Below are 18,183 nucleotides of genomic sequence, written 5' to 3'. Positions count from 1 at the left end.
AAAAATAAACATCAGTTTTGTCAGAATGCTTTAATGTGACAGGAATGCCCTAAGTTCTCATTGCTTTTAGTTTTGTGACCTTGGGCAGGTAACTATCCCTCTGGGTCTTCTGTTTTTTTCATCCATAAAAAAAAAAGAATTGGGCAAGGTGATTGTCAGTGAGTGCTTCCTACTCAGAAATTTTGATTCGGTTTCTAAGGAACTGACACATTTAAAAGAACTGGAAGAAGGGAATCATTTATGTCTTTCAGAGGCCAAAAATACTTGAAGATTATAGAACATGCATTATGATAATGAATGGGTAGTTCAGTGAAGATTAATGCATTTCATTTTCTAATCTTCTCTAGGTAACCAAAATAGGTCAGGCTTATAGACTTCATCCTAATTTAATGCATCCTCACGTGGCAGGGATATGTGCAGCCCTAGAAGTCACCTAAGGACTTTGGTCAAGTCTTTTTCTTTTATGAGTTTTATTTGTTGGTTTTCAGTTGCAGAAGTGGTCTTCCTAGGCCTGTTTTCAGGACCCAGCTGAAATTCTCTGCTTCCCTCTTCTCCTGTTAGACTGCCTGGCCAGTGTTTTGCCCAGTGGAACTCTTCTCTTGGCAAGATGCAGGCACAGCAAAGAACAGCTGCCTCCTCTAGAAGGACCAGGTGGGATACAGAGAGAGTGCTGCTGGAGAAGCTCTCTCTTCCTTAGACCAGGCTGCCCCTCTTACTTGGACTCACCACATCCTTGTTTTCTTGCTTTCCCATAGAAGGGGCCGTGAAGAAAGGTTTCTGGGCCTTTTTGAGTAGTTGCCTTCACTGGCAAAGGGTGGGAAAGGTATAAAGCCCCTGAGTTGGAGAAGTACTGAATCCAGAGCCCTTGTAAACAAGCAGTGGCTGCCAGGTGAGCTCTGGAGCTGAAGGCTCAAAGGCCAGGACAGGAGGCACCTGTGTTTGCTACGTACTGTAAAGAAATGTGAGTTTCTTTTTACTTCCCCACCACAATTCCAAATTAGAATGATCGTGACTATTAGTAGAAGAAAGTAATACTATCTGTATAGGAAAGAAGACTTAAAAGAATATACCTCTAGAATGCCCTATGTGGTTATCTCTGGGAGGCATGATTATATATCTCTTTAGTTCTTCCCTTTTTACATTTTCCATATTTTTAACAATGAACACATTATTTTTGAAATCAGAAAAAAAAAAAAGGTAGTAAGTTTTATACCTTTTTAAACTACTACTGTGCCTCAGATGGGAAGTTCAGAACCCTTGACATGGCATTAAAAGTTCCTCCCAGTTTGGTCCCATCCTCAGTATCTGCAGCCCTAGTGAATGGTTCTCCCTTCCTGCCACCATCTCCATGTAGCTTCCTCCATCTGCAACTCCAGCCACCACCCTCCTCTCTGCCCTAGCCAGCCTTTGAGAGTCCTCTGGAGAATTCTCTCTGTCCATATGCTCCCAGGCTGGATTCACCGCTCTCCTTTCCTGTAGTACTAGATACAGATGTCTGTTACAGCAGTTGGCAGTTTACATAATAATGATTTGTTAAACGCCGGTTCTCTTAAAAGCCCATGAACTTCCTGAGGATAGGGGACTGAGTTTAAATCTCCCGGAGATCCATGCTGCCTTGCACAGTAAAGGGCATGCGATAGGCGCACACTAAGTTCTTATTGATGGAGCAGCTGTTCCGTTGTGACTGTCCGTGAGCAGATTGTAATGGCACTGAAATTATCTACTAATTTCTAATGGTATTTAATACCTTACATTGATGAGGAGCACAAGAAATACAGTTTTCCCACTATACCTCTGTGACTCACCTCTGGATGTTTTCCATGGACCTGTACACTATCTTACCAGTTCAGATGGCTCCGTAGATGGTTGGAAAGTTGATTTTCTTGCTGATTTACCCCAGAGGCTGTGCCTAGTATTTCCTGCCCATCTGCACCTGTACGCTTTGTCCGCTAACAGCCCTTTCTTCACTAAGGTCTTATGTACCATCTAAAATGTCTCTGATAACATCTGTCCCCTTAGAGAATCAGATAGGGGACTTACATTGAAGTGTGACTTACATTGAAGACTTGTATCTTTGACAATGCCCTAGCCTACTCAGACTCTTCTCCTAAGAAAAAAATTGAATTTACTCTTGATTTCTCCTTTAGGCTCTCTCTAAGAGCTCTTTCTACACTTGAATTTACTGATTTTTTATCATTTCTGCTTTAGCTTTGCAATACTGGATGCTGGCATTTCAACCCATTCCTAAAACTTTAGATAGCCAGGGAAATCTGCTGTTAGAATTCAAATGTACAGTCTTATTTCATAGAAAATATAATGTATTTTATGCAATCTTGAATTGTGTAAAATTGTAGTAAGGTATGCCAAAATCCCTTTTGAATGAATGAAAAGGGAACATAAAGATGGGCACAGTAAAGGACAGAAATGGTATGGACGTAACAGAAGCAGAAGATATTATGAAAAGGTGGCAAGAATACACAGAAGAACTGTACAAAAAAGATCTTAATGACCCAGATAACCACAATGGTGTGGTCACTCACCTAGAGCCAGACACCCTGGAGTCCGAAATCAAGTGGACCTTAGGAAGCATCACTATGAACAAAGCTTGTGGAGGTGATGGAATTCCAGCTGAGTTATTTCAAGTCCTAAAAGATGATGCTGTGAAAGTGCTGCAGTCAGTATGACAGAAAATTTGGAAAGCTCAGCAGTGGCCACAGGACTGGAAAAGGTCAGTTTTCATTCCAATCCCAAAGAAAGGCAATGCCAAACAATGCTCAAACTACCTTACAATTGCACTTATCTCACACGCCAGTAAAGCGATGCTCAAAATTCTCCAAGCCAGACTTCAGCAGTACGTGAACCAAGAACTTCCAGATGTTCAAGCTGGATTTAGAAAAGGCAGAGCAACCAGAGGTCAAATTGCCAACATCTGTAGTATCATTGAAAAAGCAAGAGTTCCAGAAATACATATGCTTCTACTTTATTGACTACGCTAAAGGTTTTGACTGTGGATCACAACAAACTGGAAAATTCAAGAGATGGGAATACCAGACCATCTGACCTGTCTCCTGAGAAATCTGCATGCAGGTCAAGAAGCAACAGTTAGATCCAGACATAGAACAACAGGCTGGTTCCAAATTGAGAAAGGAGTACGTCAAGGCTGTCACCCTGCTTATTTAACGTATATGCAGAGTACATCATGTGAAATGCTAGGTTGGATGAAGCACAAGCTGGAATCAAGATTACCAGGAGAAATATCAATAACCTCAAATATGCAGATGACACCACCCTTATGGCAGAAAGCGAAGAGGGACTGAAGAACCTCTTGATGAAAGTGAAAGAGGAGAGTGAAAAAGTTGGCTTAAAGCTCAACATTCAAAAACAAAGATTGTGGCATCCGGTCCCATCACTTCATAGCAAATAGATGGGTAACCAGTGGAAATAGTTCAGTTTAGTTCAGTGGCTCAGTCGTGTCCAACTCTTTGCGACCCCATGGACTGCAGCACGCCAGGCCTCCCTGCCCATCACCAACTCCTGGAGTTTACCCAAACTCATGTCCATTGAGTCGGTGATGCCATCCAGTCATCTCATCCTCTTTTATCCCCTTCACCTCCTGCCCTCAATCTTTCCCAGCATTGGGGTCTTTTCCAATGAGTCAGCTCTTCACATCAGGTAGCCAAAGTATTGGAGTTTCAGCTTCAACATCAGTCCTTCCAGTGAACACCCAGGACTGATCTCCTTTAGGATGGACTGGTTGGATCTCCTTGCAGTCCAAGGGACTCTCAAGAGTCTTCTCCAACACCACAATTCAAAAGCATCAATTTTTCGGTGCTCAGTTTTCTTTACAGTCCAACTCTCACATCCATACATGACTATTGGAAAAACCATAGCCTTGACTAGACAGACCTTTGTTGGCAAAGTAATGTCTCTGCTTTTTAATATGCTGTCTGGATTGGTCATAACTTTGCTTCCAAGGAGTTAAGTGTCTTTTAATTTCATGGCTGTGGTCACCATCTGCAGTGATTTTGGAGCCCCCCAAAATAAAGTCAGCCACTTTCCACTGTTTCCCCATCTATTTGCCATGAAGTGATAGGACTGGATGCCATGATCTTAGTTTTCTGAATGTTGAGCTTTAAGCCAAATTTTTCGCTTTCCTCTTTCACTCTCATCAAGCGGCTCTTTAGTTCTTCGCTTTCTCCCATAAGGGTGGTGTCATCTGCATATCTGAGGTTATTGATATTTCTCCTGGTGATCTTGATTCCAGCTTGTGCTTCATCCAGCCCAGCATTTCTCATGATGTACTTACTCTGCATATAAGGTAAATAAGCAGGGTGGCAATATACAGCCTTGACATACTGTTTGTTCAGTTTTAACTGTTGCTTCTTGACCTGCATATAGGTTTCTCAAGAGGCAAGTCAGGTGATGTGATATGCCCATCTCTTTCAGAATTTTCCACAGTTTATTGTGATCTACACAGTCAAAGGCTTTGGCATAGTCAATAAAGCAGAAATAGATGGAAATAGTGGCAGACTTTATTTTCTTGGGGTCCAAAATCACTGCAGATGGTGAGTATAGCCATGAAATTAAAAGACCCTTGCTCCTTGAAATAAAAGCTATGACCAACCTAGACAGTGTATTGAAAAGCAGAGACATTACTTTGCTGACAAAGCTTCATCTAGTCAAAGCTATGAGTTTTCCAGTAGTCATGTATGGATATGAGAGTTAGACTATAAAGAAAGCTAAGCACTGAAGAATTGATGTGTTTAAACTGTGGTGTTGGAGGAGACTCTTGAGAGTCCCTTGGACTGGAAGGAGATCCAACCAGTCCATCCTAAAGGAAATCAGTCCTGAATATTCATTGGAAGGACTGATCCTGAAGCTGAAACTCCAATACTTTGGCCACCTGATGTGGAGAACTGACCTAGTGGAAAAGACCCTGATGCTGGGAAAGATTGAAGGCAGGAGGAGAAGGGGACGACAGAGAATCAGATGGTTGGATGGCATCACCGACTTGATGGACGTGAGTTTGAGCAAGCTCCAGGAGTTGGTGATGGACAGGGAAGCCTGGCATGCTGCAGTGCATGGGATTGCAAAGAGTCGGACATGAATGAGAGATTGAACTGAACTGATCCTAAAAGTATTAATGAAGCCTCACCCAAATTTTAATAATAAACATTGACAAGAATTACATCATTTCAAAGCTAGAGGGCTCAAATTAATTGTAAACTGTGTTTAAGCTTGCAGCCGTGCGGCCTGGCTGTGTTGCTCAGTAAAATGCAGATACCTGATGTCATTCGGCAGTTCTGTGAGCCACACTGTGTTTTGCTGCATAGGAACTTGTGGTTGTGGTCTTGGTGTCTAGGTCTTTTTTGTTGTTGTTGTCATTATTTTAACCTCTGCTCTTGTTACAATTTAAAATGTCTTTGTATCCTATTATAGTGTCACCCAAGCATTGATTAAATGGCGGTGGTGCTTGTACTAGTGCTGAAACTAGCCCATGAAAACAAACAAGTTTGGAATAAAATGTAGATGTGGTAAGACATGATAAAGAAGGCCAAACAGCCCCCATGATATTCTGCACTATAATTTAGGAATGTGAGGACTCTGTAGACCACTAAAGATGATGCTTAAAAAATAAAATGGAGCATTGAAATAAAAATGCACTGTGGTGATATAGAGCTGTGCCTCCTGAGAGAATGTTTATTCCTGTAGAAAAATCAGTTTTCAGTTTGGAATATATTGAATTATTCAAAGCCTTCAGGAACATATCCCTTGCATAAAATGCAGTCATCTTGTTCTTGAGATTATTTTTTGTAATTAAAATTATTACATAGAAGTTTTTTAATCTCCTAAAACTCATTGGGAAAAAAAAATAGGTTTTTATCTTTAAAGTCTAGAATATGAATTGACTTTTATTAATAAGCCTCACCGGTTACTTTATATCTAGCTTAATAATTTCAAGCTGTTCTTTCCATAATCATTTTCAAAGTTCTAGCTTTAACACTGTATATCCAGGGTTGTGGGACATCTAGGACTAACATTTGACATCCCAGAATAGAATGTTAGAATTGAAGAGAACCTTAGAGAAAATTTTACAAAGAGGAAGAGATGGTTAAAGAGGTTGGCTGAGGGACTGGCTCAGGGTCACACAACATTTCAAAGAACTGCATTTTTCTATTTTTATAGTGAATTTTAAATTATATTCTCCATATGACAATATCCTTTTCTCCCTTTTTACTTCACTCTATGTATTGAATTTTCCAACCATAATAATAAGCCACCGTTCAGCTATATTGACACAGGGTAAGAGTGGAAATATCAATTTTTTTTTTTCAATTTTTCTTTTAAAAAAAATCTCTGGAGGCTTGTTTTTCCTACTCAGGACTTTTGGAGTATATAATCTTGTAATTAAGCTTTTTTCCCTCAGTTTTTAATACCTATAGGAATATGCTGCTATGTACATTAGAAAGGACATGATGCAAATAACACATCAAATTCTGATGAAATTGTTCCTCATGGACTTTTTCTTCTTTTCAAGATAATGCATATGGTAAAACATTGCGGCAGCACCATGGCTGGGTCGTTCGAGGAGTTTTTGCGGTAAGTAAGCCTTCTGCCTCCTGATGTTCTGATGGTCACAGCAAGGTGTTTTGTTTCGCTTTGTGTGTGTGTGGTGTTTCTGTTTGCTTTGTTTTTGAGAATAAGAACAAAATGTTGCTTATTTCATTGAAATCTGTAAGTCTGTTGTGTGGAAATGTTGGCAATAAACAGTAAGAAAAGACTTAGAGTGTGCTTCACCTTATCTAGTTCCAGGGACCCTGAGATTTGTCTCAGAAGTGGCTGCCTTTCAGATGAGGTAGTAAAGAGTGTCAGTGTAGACTAGAGATCACGTTCTGAGGGGAAACCAGGGGTGGTTTCAAGCCCATAGCTCCCTCTGCTGCCTGTCAGGGTCAGGCCTGTTAATTCTCAGATTTTAATTAGTCTTTTTTCCTCAACTGAATTGTATCTTTGAATATTAACTGACCTGGGTTGCCAGTGGCTAGAACTGGAAACCTTTTCTTCCCCAATTATTTCCCTTGTGGAAGTGTTTGTATTTGTGTGTGTTGGCTCCTGTTCCCTATTATTCCTTCCTTCCTTGCATGACCTGGGAAGAACACACACCTGAGAATCATAGTTCTCAGGTGGACAGATCAGTTCACCTGCTTTGTAAAATAGCTGGAGCAGATGGCCCCTTTCTGTCAGCAGTAATATTCTGTAATTCTACCGTCGGACGAGAGGTCAGCCATAGTCATGTGCAGCCATGAAAAGGCTGAATCTCATGTCGTGGTACAATAGGAAATGTCAGAGGATTGAAAATAGCTTGCAGATGAAGTCTGTTACTAATTTGCCTAAGTAAGAACTGTTCAGGTCATGATTTCTTAGGAGACTGGTAAAGAAAGTGGGAAGAATTTATGGAAGAAACCAAATTTTAGTGAAAATGAAACATTTTACTGTTCACTGGACTAGGAGCCAGACCAGTTGCAGCCACAAACTGCTCACATTTACCTTCAGTGGATGTTTAATAACGTAATAATAGCTTCTGTGTGGCTGTTGTACACTTAACCATGTATCAGACACTGTGCCACGTACTTCTGTGTTCATTATCTTTGGGAATCCTTAGGATTAGCTCCCACTGTTTTACAAGTTCAGAACTGTTCATTTCAGTCCCAAAGTAAGGCAGTGGCAGAGCCCAGGTCTAAACCCAGATCTGTCTCCAAGTCTGGTGCTCATCCCACACATCACAGCTCTCCACAATGAAGACAGAATAATTGAGAAACTGCTAGTGAGAAATTAGGCAAAAGATGCTGCTCCATTCATCAATCTCCCTGAGTAAATACTATGATTGCCTGCAGGTGTCTGATGCCCAAGTTCCCTTGGTGAGATGAAAAGCAGGGAAACATTGAGTTGCCTCATTTATAAGAAAAATAAATGTAGTTTTGTTTTATTTTTTATTCCAGTAGAGAGGGCAGAGTTTAATCCTGAAATATTGATGATCCAAGAGACATTGCCAATAAGCATGAAGCTATAGCAGAAAATTTATCATGAGCATAAGTGTTTGAAAGGACATTTTAACTTACAGCATTTTTCTAAATAATTTATATTATTTAGTAATTTAGTAATTAATCTAATTTAGTAATTTAGATTCATTGTAAAAATAAAATGTATAGAAAAATAGAAAGGGTAAAACTTAAAATTGTCCAGTCTCACTGCCCTATAATAACCATCTTCAACATTTTTGTGTTTTGCCTTCTTTGCTCTTATTTTCATTTATTTAACATATTCTTTTCAATGTTGTTCTATTTCATTGTGTATATTTATATAAATATCTATTAATAGATATTTATATTTTTATGTTTATTTTATGTGTATAATTATCTTAATTTTGTATACTTACTCTGTATATGCATGTAAGTTTTTTTGACACTTAACTGGTTGTATAGTTTTGTATTGTTTTTCTCCACTTTTTTAGTTTTTATATTTTCTAGTTGTATTGAGGAATAATTGACATATGTTACTGTATGTTTAAGGCACACAGCATGGTGGTTTGATTTAAATGTATTGTAAAATGATTACCACAATAGGTTCAGCTAAATCCATCTTATATAAATACAATAAAAAGAAAGGAAAAAGGAAAAATTTTTCTCCTTGTGATGTGAATTCTTAGAATTTACTCTTTTCACACGTTTGCTCTATATCCAGCAGCAGTATTAGCTGTAGTTGTCCCCACTTATTTTTAGGGATTGCCTAATATTTCCCCCAGTATAGAGGTACCGTAATTTATTTGTTCCAAACCTTTGTGTTGGAAATTTCAGTTGCTTCTAAGTTTGTTTTTACAGATGAAACAGCATCTGTTTTTATGCATTTTTGACTAAAACAGTTATTTCCTCAAAATGGGTTCCTGGAAGAAGAATAGCTGTGTCTAATGCAAAGAACTGAAACCCCAACTTAGAGCACTTACCGTGCACTGGATATTGTTTTAGGCACTTTACTTACGTAAAGTTATTAATCTCATAACTCTGAAGTGGCTTCTCCTATTTTCCCTGCTTATAAACAAAACCTGAAACACATGGGTGTGAGGTAATAACACCCAAAGTTACAGGAAAAGAGCATTTGGAAGACTCTTGATGTTACTGCCAAGAGTTTTTTAATTTGCTGATTTTTAAGAAAATAGATTCTGCTGAGCATTTGGTAACAGCATTATTAATAGAGGAGCTTCCTTTCAGTCTCTCTCCTGTTATTCTCCAAGTCATCCCTACTTCGGGAAGTTTATTGAGTTTTCTAATGTCCTGATTAAAATCATCAGGGACAGATCTAACTAATCTTGGTTGCTCAGGGAAATATCTTTTACACTCACCGAATCTGACTTACTTAACAGCCAAATATTGGACTTTTATCTTCAAATGGTTATGGTCTATGGAGCTGATGCCTAGTCTAGGCTCTGTCTCTTTCTGTGGCTCTCTGTTTTGGCTTCCGCTTCAGTTGAGTTCTGTCATTGTTTCCCAAATAGACTCAGCTGCATCATTGTTCCCTAGGAACCTTTGAGAAAGGCATTGTTGTGGGCTCCACTCTGGAGAAACTTTAAACATTTTTTATTTTATGTAAATATACGTACGTAGTTTTATTTTGCTTTTTATCACAGAGTCCAAAAAGGTTATATAACAAAAAAGGCAGTTTGTTCCATACTTCCCAGACTCTCTAAAAGAGGCTGCAACTTTCAAATGCTTTGGCTATTTCTTCCAATACTTCTGTAATTCTAAAACTATTTACTCTTCTCTGTGGCCCCATCCATTTTAATTAATGTTGATTTCTGTTATAGATTAGAGTTTGCCACCTCAGACCTTACTGCCACTACCTCCCCTCCCCTGCCTCTACTTTCCCTGTATAATTATATCACAAGTCAACATGATGATGATGAGCCAAAATTCTATGACTTTTTTTGTTCTTTCTTATATGAGTTTTATATTTTTCTCTGTACCATGAATTCTCTCACATCATCATCATTTTGAACTTACAAATGTATTGGATTATCTGTATTTTTTTCAGAACTTTCTAAACTCTTATTCCAGTCTGATTTGTTGTACTGCTGTTGTCCTAGAACTTTTGTTCATAAATTTCCCTATACTGAGTCCCCACCTCACCTTAATTTTATTTCCCAAGTCCTGTGACTTCCTATTTCTTGATCTAATCCCTTTTTTTTTTGATGATATCCAAACTCTAGTAGCTTCCTAAAAAAAAGAGTGCAAGGGAACTAAATTTTTGAGTTCTTGCATGCCTGAAATTGTCTTTATTCTGCCCCTTTTTCCTAGAGTGTTGCTTTGGCTGGTGTAGAATTCTAAAGTGAAAGTTGCTCAGTCGTGTCCAACTCTTTGTGACCCCGTGAACTGTAGCCCACCAGGCTCCTCTGTCCATGGGATTCTCCAGGCAGAAATAGTGGAGTGGGTAGCCATTCCCTTCTCCAGGAGATCTTCCCAACCCAGAGGTTGAACCCGGGTCTCCTGCATTGCAGGCAGATTCTTTACCATGAACCACCAGAATTCAAGGTTAAGAGTAATTTTCTCTCAGAACTTTGAAGGCAGTCCTCTGATGTCCTCCAGCTTCCAGTGTTACTACTATAAAACCTGTAAAATCTAATGTGTGTAAACCACTCCTCACCTCCTCCTAGATGCTTTTAGGATCTATTCTTTATCCCCACCTTGTAAAATTTCACCATGTTTGCCTTTGGGTCTTTATCATTCGTTTTGCTAAGCATTTGACTAGGTCTTTAAATCTGGAGACTCATATCCTTCTGTTCTGGGAGATTTTCTCTCATGATATTTTTGGGCAGTTGCTTTTCCTCCATCCTCTGCTGTCCCTTATACCCCTACCATTATTTGAGTGTTTATGATGTGCCAGGTAGTGGAGTAAACGCATCCTGCATTCCCATTAATCCCTCAGACAAGGAAAGTGCTACCAGTCGTCATCTGCGGACAAGGAGACTGAGGTTCTAATTTAGTCCCCTTGCTTAAATTCCTCAAGCTAACCTGTAAAAGAGTTGGAATTCAAGTCCAGGTCTCCTCACCTAGTGGCTGTGCTTTAACCACTGCATAATGCCAGTCACTCTCCAGTTGCAGAAAGGGAGAGGGTTGATTCTCAAAGATTTTCAATATAAGGAAGCTCAAGAAAGCAACTGCAAGATTTTTTTTACAATCTATTGAAGATTTTAAAAGCCTCCAGCGAGCTCAGGGGAGCCAAAACTAGTAGATGCCAGAGAACAGATTTCAGGATGCTTAGGGAACAGTTGGCCTGCAGAGAGAGGGGAGCTGTAAGGAGCTTAGGAAATCTTTCCTCGGGGAAGCAGTGTGGTTGGTGGTATGGTTGAAAAAGCGGAGAGATGATCCTAAGTTCAGATCCTGGCCCTGGCACTCATTAGCTGTGTGATTTCCATATGTAAAATAAAGGATATAGATTGTACAGAGTTCTTACAAAGATTAGCTGGGATAAAATACGTTAAAGCATCAGCATGCAAGCAAACCATAAATGTTAACCCCCTTCATTTTTAGAAAATGTTCACAAATACAAAGGAAATCTCTACATAAAGGTGAATGGGACATAGGTAAAGTGTGTGGAGATGAGATATAAACAGGATGGTGAGCTGCTCCACCAGGCTGGCCATGTGCCAACAAAGACTGTGCAAGCAGCATGCGTGCAAGTCATTCTTAGCACTCCACGGGAAGAGTCTAGATCACTGTGAATGAGAAAGTTTGAGCTTTTCTCAAACTGTTCTCCTCTCACCATTCCCTGACTTGATGGGATTATTCGTCCTCAAGATAGCCCAAGAAGATATGTGCTTCTTCAAACATTAAAGTGATTTGGTTCTTGAAACATAATTGAAGAGTCCATGAACTGAAAGAATGCATGCCTGTTTTTTCACTCTTGCTCGCCTCAGCTCTGTGTATATGTGTGACTGTGTGCACACATGTGTTTGTGCATGAGTATAATGTGCAAGAGAGCATGTCATGGTGCAGCTTTTCACGAGCAATTCTTTTGCAGTTAGCTCTGAGGGCAGCTCCATCCTATGAAGATTTTGTGGCTGCATTAACCATTAAGGAAGGCGACCACCAGAAGGCAGCTTTCAGTGTTGGGATGCAGAGGGACCTCAGCCTTTACCTCCCCGCCATGGAGAAGCAGCTGGCGATACTGGACACTTTATACGAGGTCCACGGACTGGAGTCTGACGAGGTGGTATGACATCTGCAGGGTAGCGCTGCCTCCTCACTTCAGGGAATAAAGTTTGCTAAAGTGTTTTGTTGCCCGACTTAAATTTCCAGCAGCAGCTCCAGCCCTCTCCAATCTCTTACTTGGGGAATGGAGAGGGGAAGGAAAAGCCTAGTGCTTTTATATATAATTTTTTCAATGCTGTATGTTTTGTGTGTTTAAAAATCAAGGTGCTATATATTTAGTTCAAAAGGCCTCATGGAAAACCAAATTGTAGCTGTTATATAGATGTGAACAGCAAGTTATAAGAGCAGATTTGACAATGAATTTGTTAGTATTATGTTTTGTTTTTAGCTTTTAGTTTTAATGGGCCACCCAAACCCAAGCTGAAAATGAGCAATTTTCTGTATCAAGGACTATAACTCATAGCCATTATTTCAGTCAACTTAGAATTAGTCTAAAATTTTCAAGGAGTTAAGCCCCTCTGTTGAAGCTATTGAAAATGTAGAGTTTGCTATTCCTAGATGTTCTGCAGAGAATTCTCTTCTCTGTGGCTCCGTGGGCCAGAAGAACCTGTGTATTCAGCACAACCAGTACACTGGTGTGACCAAGCAGTGCCATCTCTGAAGAGATGAGTGGTGTGGCCTTGCCCCGAGCCAGAGGATAGTATGGGAGAGGTGGGTGGGTCATATGAGATGACCCCTGTGCAGTACACACCCTTCGCCACCTACTTTCCCCTGCATCATCTCAGTTGGACATCACAGCAAAACCATGGTATTCAGGGATTATTATTAAGCTTCATAAGTAAGGTTTAGAGGTCAAGGGATAGGCTCAGTCACACAGCCGCTAAATGGAGGAACCACGTGATTTCCATGTGTGACCTGGACCACCTTTACGTCAAAATTACATGGAAAGCTTGTTTGAAAATTAAATTCCCAGGCCTTACCTTGACCTGAAGAACCAGAATTGTGGGAGTAGGACTCAGGATAATAAACCTTGAGTTTGAATAAATTGTACAAGGTATTCTTGTGCAACAGGGTTGAAGAACTATGAGGTTAAATTCTAGTTTATGGAATTCCCAGTCTTCTGCATGGACTATATGTTGTATCCTTTCTTGGAAAGAGGAGGAGGCTATCATTGAAGTGAAGTAGTTAAAAGGAGAGTGAGAAGTGGAGCGAGTTTACTCAGCAGCTTTCTTGACCGAACATGCAGACCTTGGTGTTGTCCCCGGGGGCCACAGTTCCGAATGTGCTCTCTGACCAGTTTTGGCTTAATCACCAATGGTGCAGAGCAAGCCAGATGCAGCTGCTTATCTGTCTCAAGAGCTTTGGGACCATGTTTAAAAGTGGGATTTTTAAGTCTTTCATTAAACAACCCGAAGAGTGTGACGTGTTGCCAGGAATGTGGCCTCAGTCCCTCAGTAAGTCAGCCTGCCAGGAGTGGGTGTGGGAGAGAGGCCACGGGTGCCTTCTGTGCCAGAGGCTACTCGCTTAAAGTCACTGGAAGGAAAGGTCCAGCACAAGCTAGCTCCCCAGCTGAAAGTGGTGTTCCTTTGAGGGGCCCAGGGGATGCTGCTCCGAGGGCAAAGAGAACCCTCTCCTTGGGTGAGAGGTTGCTGTGGGGAAGGGTACTGATTTGGTCTTTTTGTCTGTCTTTAAACAAACGAGTGGGCATTTAACATAGCTCAGATTATTGAATTGGGTACTCTGCACAATAAGGACTTGTGGAAAATGCTTAAACTTTAGAAAAACAGTATCGGATATTTTAAGGCTGGAGAGAGAAACAGTGCTGAAGTGACACTGATTCTTTCATATCTTGGCACTTGCTGTTGGCAGCTGCCAAGGCGTGTGTGTTGTCTCCTTCACTCCCACAAGTAATTAGTCGCATCTCCTTCTCTGGCTAGTGTGGGCATGATGGCAGGACTCGGGGATAATTTAGACTTCCTGCCCTTCACAGAGCCTCATAAAGGGAAGGAAAAAGCCACCTGCCTTTGCTTTACGTTGAGTGAATGCACATCAGCTATTGTGCCATCAGATGGGGAGGCTACCTGGAGACTGTAAGTGTTGTGAAACATGACCGTTTTGAGCAAATGCTGGTGCTTCCTGTCACCTCAGGTGAACTGCTGTGGTCCCTGACAGAGGTGGGCTCACGGAATATACCTCAGATTTTCCACCAAGGCTCTGAATACACGCAAAAAGAAAGCTGCTCAACATAACCATTTCACATTTATATAGGTACTGCCTTGGTATATATGACCCAGTTTTCTGGAGAAGATTTCATATTATCTGGGATCTTTGATCAGAGAAGCTTGAGTAACTTGAATAAGTCACATTATCTACTCAACACTTTTCCAGCCCTGCAGAAAGGGGGTAATGTTTTTTAATAGATATTTTCCTTACTGGAGCATGTTAAGTTTACCTGAGATGCGTAAAGCTCTGGAAATTGAACTATCATCATACTAGATGATAAATTCAATTTGACCTGAAGCTTGGCACAGTCAGAGCTTTATCCTGGAACTACACTATTTGCTTCTCCATTTTACTTAAAATCACAATTTGTGCTAATTTGCATTTACTATCTAAGAAGAGGACAAAGAGAAAAGAGAGTTAAGGCTTTCTCTCCAGAATCCTCCCAAGATTCCTGGGGCTTCCAAGCTTTCTTTCATTCTGACAGAGGAGATAGGAAAATGGTATTATGTTTGTTGGTGGAGTAATCACCTTGCTCAAACATTTTTAGGATTCCCTTTCTAGATTAACCTTTAGAGAGATCTTGAATTAAAATAAAAGGTAATGTGTCTTCTAGGTATCATTAGAAGCTAATAAGTAGCATTTGAACAATCTCTCACAAGGTACTTTGATACATATAATTTCATTCATGTCTATACTTCTTCCCACGGTAGAAGCCAGGCCTTACACTTAGGAGGGATTAACGTGTGTTTGTCTAACTGAACAAAACAAAATCCTTTAAATGATGGCAATTTTTTGTCCTTTGAAAGCAAATTTGATTCATTATATCTAATCTTGGCAAAAATGCTAAGTTAGAGGGGGTACCTTTTGGGGAAGAAACCACCTTGTGTCTATGAAGTGCAGATGATTTTCTCATCACCTCTTGATCCAGCTCTACTGGAAGTTTAGAAGTGGGGCTCTTGGAATGTTGAGCACATCTATGCCCAGGAAATTGACTTTGAAAGGCAGCATTTGTTAGGATGTTTAAGTAGTGACTTCAGGGGCCTTGTCATCATTATTTGTGTGTCATTCTGAATATAAATGCTCCCCAAATGTCATATTCCATGATGAGGGATATCTGAACTCCATAATTCAGTCCTGCTGCTTCTCTCTCCTTTTCTAATTGTTGTGAATAGTACCCTCATCAGAGTACCAGATCCATCCCTTTTTAAACTGTTTTGCTCCATTCCTCAGCAGCAGCTTTCTAGCACATATGTGGAGCATCTGGCACAGGCCTAGCCAGGGTCAGGTGCCCAGCCTATGAGCATTCTCTCTTAGTCTGCAAGAGCTTCTTAAAGAACCCCTGTCCCAATGTATAGCTGTGAAGCAGGTGACCATATGGTGTGTACCATCTAGGAAAAGTGATATGTTGTTAGATAAATGCTACTGGAAAGATTTGCAGTCTTCTCTTTTTGATTATTAATTACACACACACACACGCACACATATATCCATCCCTAAAGTTAATGCTTTTAGTTTTCTATTTTCGGAAAAGTGTTTTTAAGTAGGAAAAGCTTGTGGTAGGGACCAATAAATAAATTACACTTTTCTTTATTAAATTTGAAGTAAACTAAAAGAGCTGAAGCAAGAGATATCTTATTAAAGAAACCAAATCTGATGGTGAGAAATCAGAAGAAATGTCATTTAAGTCAGTAAGGAAAGTCAGAGGGTTATGAGCAATACAAGATATGATTTTGGGAGCTTTCTGGAAGAAAACTGTTCTTAGGTTTTTTCCCTACTAAATGACCGTGTACTGTAGAAGTTGGTTCCATGATGGTACATTTCTGAATCACTTGCTTCTGATTTTAGTTTTGTTTTTTTTATAATTATTCAGCTTTCCTGTCCTCATGTTTGATTTCTTTTTTTTTTTAAGTGAACCTTTAAAATTTTTTTTAGATTTAGAATTCATGGGTACAGTACATTCTAAGCCATTGTTCTGTTAGCTGAGCTCACGTGTTTTGTCTTGGAATGCCTGACTTCCATGCTCTTTGTGATCTGGTGGAGTCTGTACATGAGCTTCAGTGTCAACAGCAACCCACGTCCCTATGACATGCATGTAGAGTACTTTACCTGGAAACACGCTCTGCTTCCGGGCAGCCCTTCATTTTCTGCAGTTGCTTACTCAGGGGTTCATAATAATGACATAAAAATCCCCACTAGCTGTCTAATAGTATTTTAAGACTGCTTATCTATTAATAGGGTGTAAGGGTCCTTTGAGCAATTCCATGAGCATACTGTTCACTGGACCTCCTCTGGAAATGCCCCTAGACCTGTCCTGGCACAGGCAGTAGCCTGCGTACAGAGGCCATTCGCATGATTTCTCATCGCGCTGCTGCCTCAGGGCACTTGGAAGTGGCCCTCAGCGGTACAGTTGGCACAGCATCGATCCTTCTTCTGCACTGTTTCTGTATAACGTTTCATTTCAAAAGGAAAAACATAGCACTACTCTGCGGAGCAGAAGTTTCCAAATTCTTTGGTTACCCTTTTTAATCAGTTCCCTTTCAGAGTGAACACATGTTCTCAGCTACACTATGTGAGAACACAAGAGAGAGACCTTGCTTGTTCTAAGCACGAGACTTTCTATTTTATGTATTTTAAAGTCTGATCATATTTCCTCCCAGACTTTGTAAACAGAAACCACTCTGGGATGGTTGGTACCCCTAGCAAAGCTGATCTCATCCACAGATTCCCACATATCTGTGGCTATTTATAGGTGTATCATGGAGTCAGTTGTGACAAGAAGGGTGATCTGGAAGTAATTCTGTTGCCTCCCAGAAGGCTAATGAGCCAGTCTCGTGGCATGTTTGATGCATGAGTCCCCGGTGTCATGACAGTTTCACTAGAATGTCAGTAAGCAGCCCAACTACCTCATGTGAAATTGGCTGTGGACAATCTGTGTCAGATGAGACATGTGTTAAGGTTGATTTAATCTGGTTAATAGAATGGACAACATAATGTCTCTGTAAAGAAGAAACACATTAGACCAGATGCCAAAGGCTACTATGTACATAGATTTCCTTGGATTGCTTTTTAAAGTCAGTGTTTTAATTCTGCCCCCAGTATTCTCATCTCAGTTGGTTGTGATTTCATGGATCCATGCACTTTGAATATCTGTCACATGCAGTCCTATGTTACTTGTTCTTGTCCTTCAACATTTTGAATGAGCATCATAATGACAGTGGAAAGCAAGTGACTGGTGGTTTGTTGATTCCTTAATTTTAATGGACATTTACTTAGAATATAATGTGTTGGAGCCTTTAAGGATCAACTGGATAAATGAGAATTTCATGTTTAGGTTTCATGTAAAACTGTCCAAGTTCATACTCTGTATTTTGTGGGAAGGGGGAACAAGGGAGGGATTTACTTTTTTTGCAAAAGTATTTGAAAACATTTGTCAGATTTTATATTCATTAGTTATAATAAACTTATTTTTCAAGTATTTTATCAGGTGCTTCTCTGGAAGATTTTTGTGTGGGGTTTTGTTTAGTGAATATACCAGTAATAAGTATCATTTACTGGAACACATACTACTTGCCGGGCATCATCCCAAGCTCTTTACAGATATTAATACACTTAATCCTCCTAATCAGCCTTTAGGGCCAGTACCGTTATTAACCTGAAGTTACAGATGAGAAAACTGAGGCACAGTTGGGGAAGCCCCTGGTCTTAGATCCCACAGCTGATGAGTAGAGCCAGGCTACACACTCAGGCAGCCTACCTCCAA

The 18,183-nt window shown here is 40.2% G+C and overlaps 1 protein-coding gene across 3 annotated transcripts in view; it reads left to right on the top strand.

Moving 5' to 3' along the window:
- Nucleotides 1-17,903, top strand: part of PLEKHA8 (pleckstrin homology domain containing A8) — a 66,335-nt gene extending 48,432 nt beyond the window's left edge. For 2 of the 3 annotated variants that reach the window (XM_025291247.3, XM_006055661.4), the window contains 2 exons: nucleotides 6,539-6,600; nucleotides 12,070-17,903. In XM_025291247.3, the coding sequence (XP_025147032.3) occupies nucleotides 6,539-6,600; nucleotides 12,070-12,267 (260 nt within the window). In that variant the 3' untranslated portion in view covers nucleotides 12,268-17,903. The remainder of the gene's footprint in view (nucleotides 1-6,538; nucleotides 6,601-12,069) is intronic. The other variant, XR_006552824.2, reaches the window with a different exon arrangement.
- Nucleotides 17,904-18,183: the final 280 nt, after the last annotated feature.

This window comes from Bubalus bubalis, chromosome 8 (assembly GCF_019923935.1).
Source record: "Bubalus bubalis isolate 160015118507 breed Murrah chromosome 8, NDDB_SH_1, whole genome shotgun sequence".
Lineage (NCBI taxonomy): Eukaryota > Metazoa > Chordata > Mammalia > Artiodactyla > Bovidae > Bubalus > Bubalus bubalis.
The sequence above is the reverse complement of the archived record's forward strand: the minus strand, read 5'-3'. Positions and strand labels throughout refer to the sequence as shown.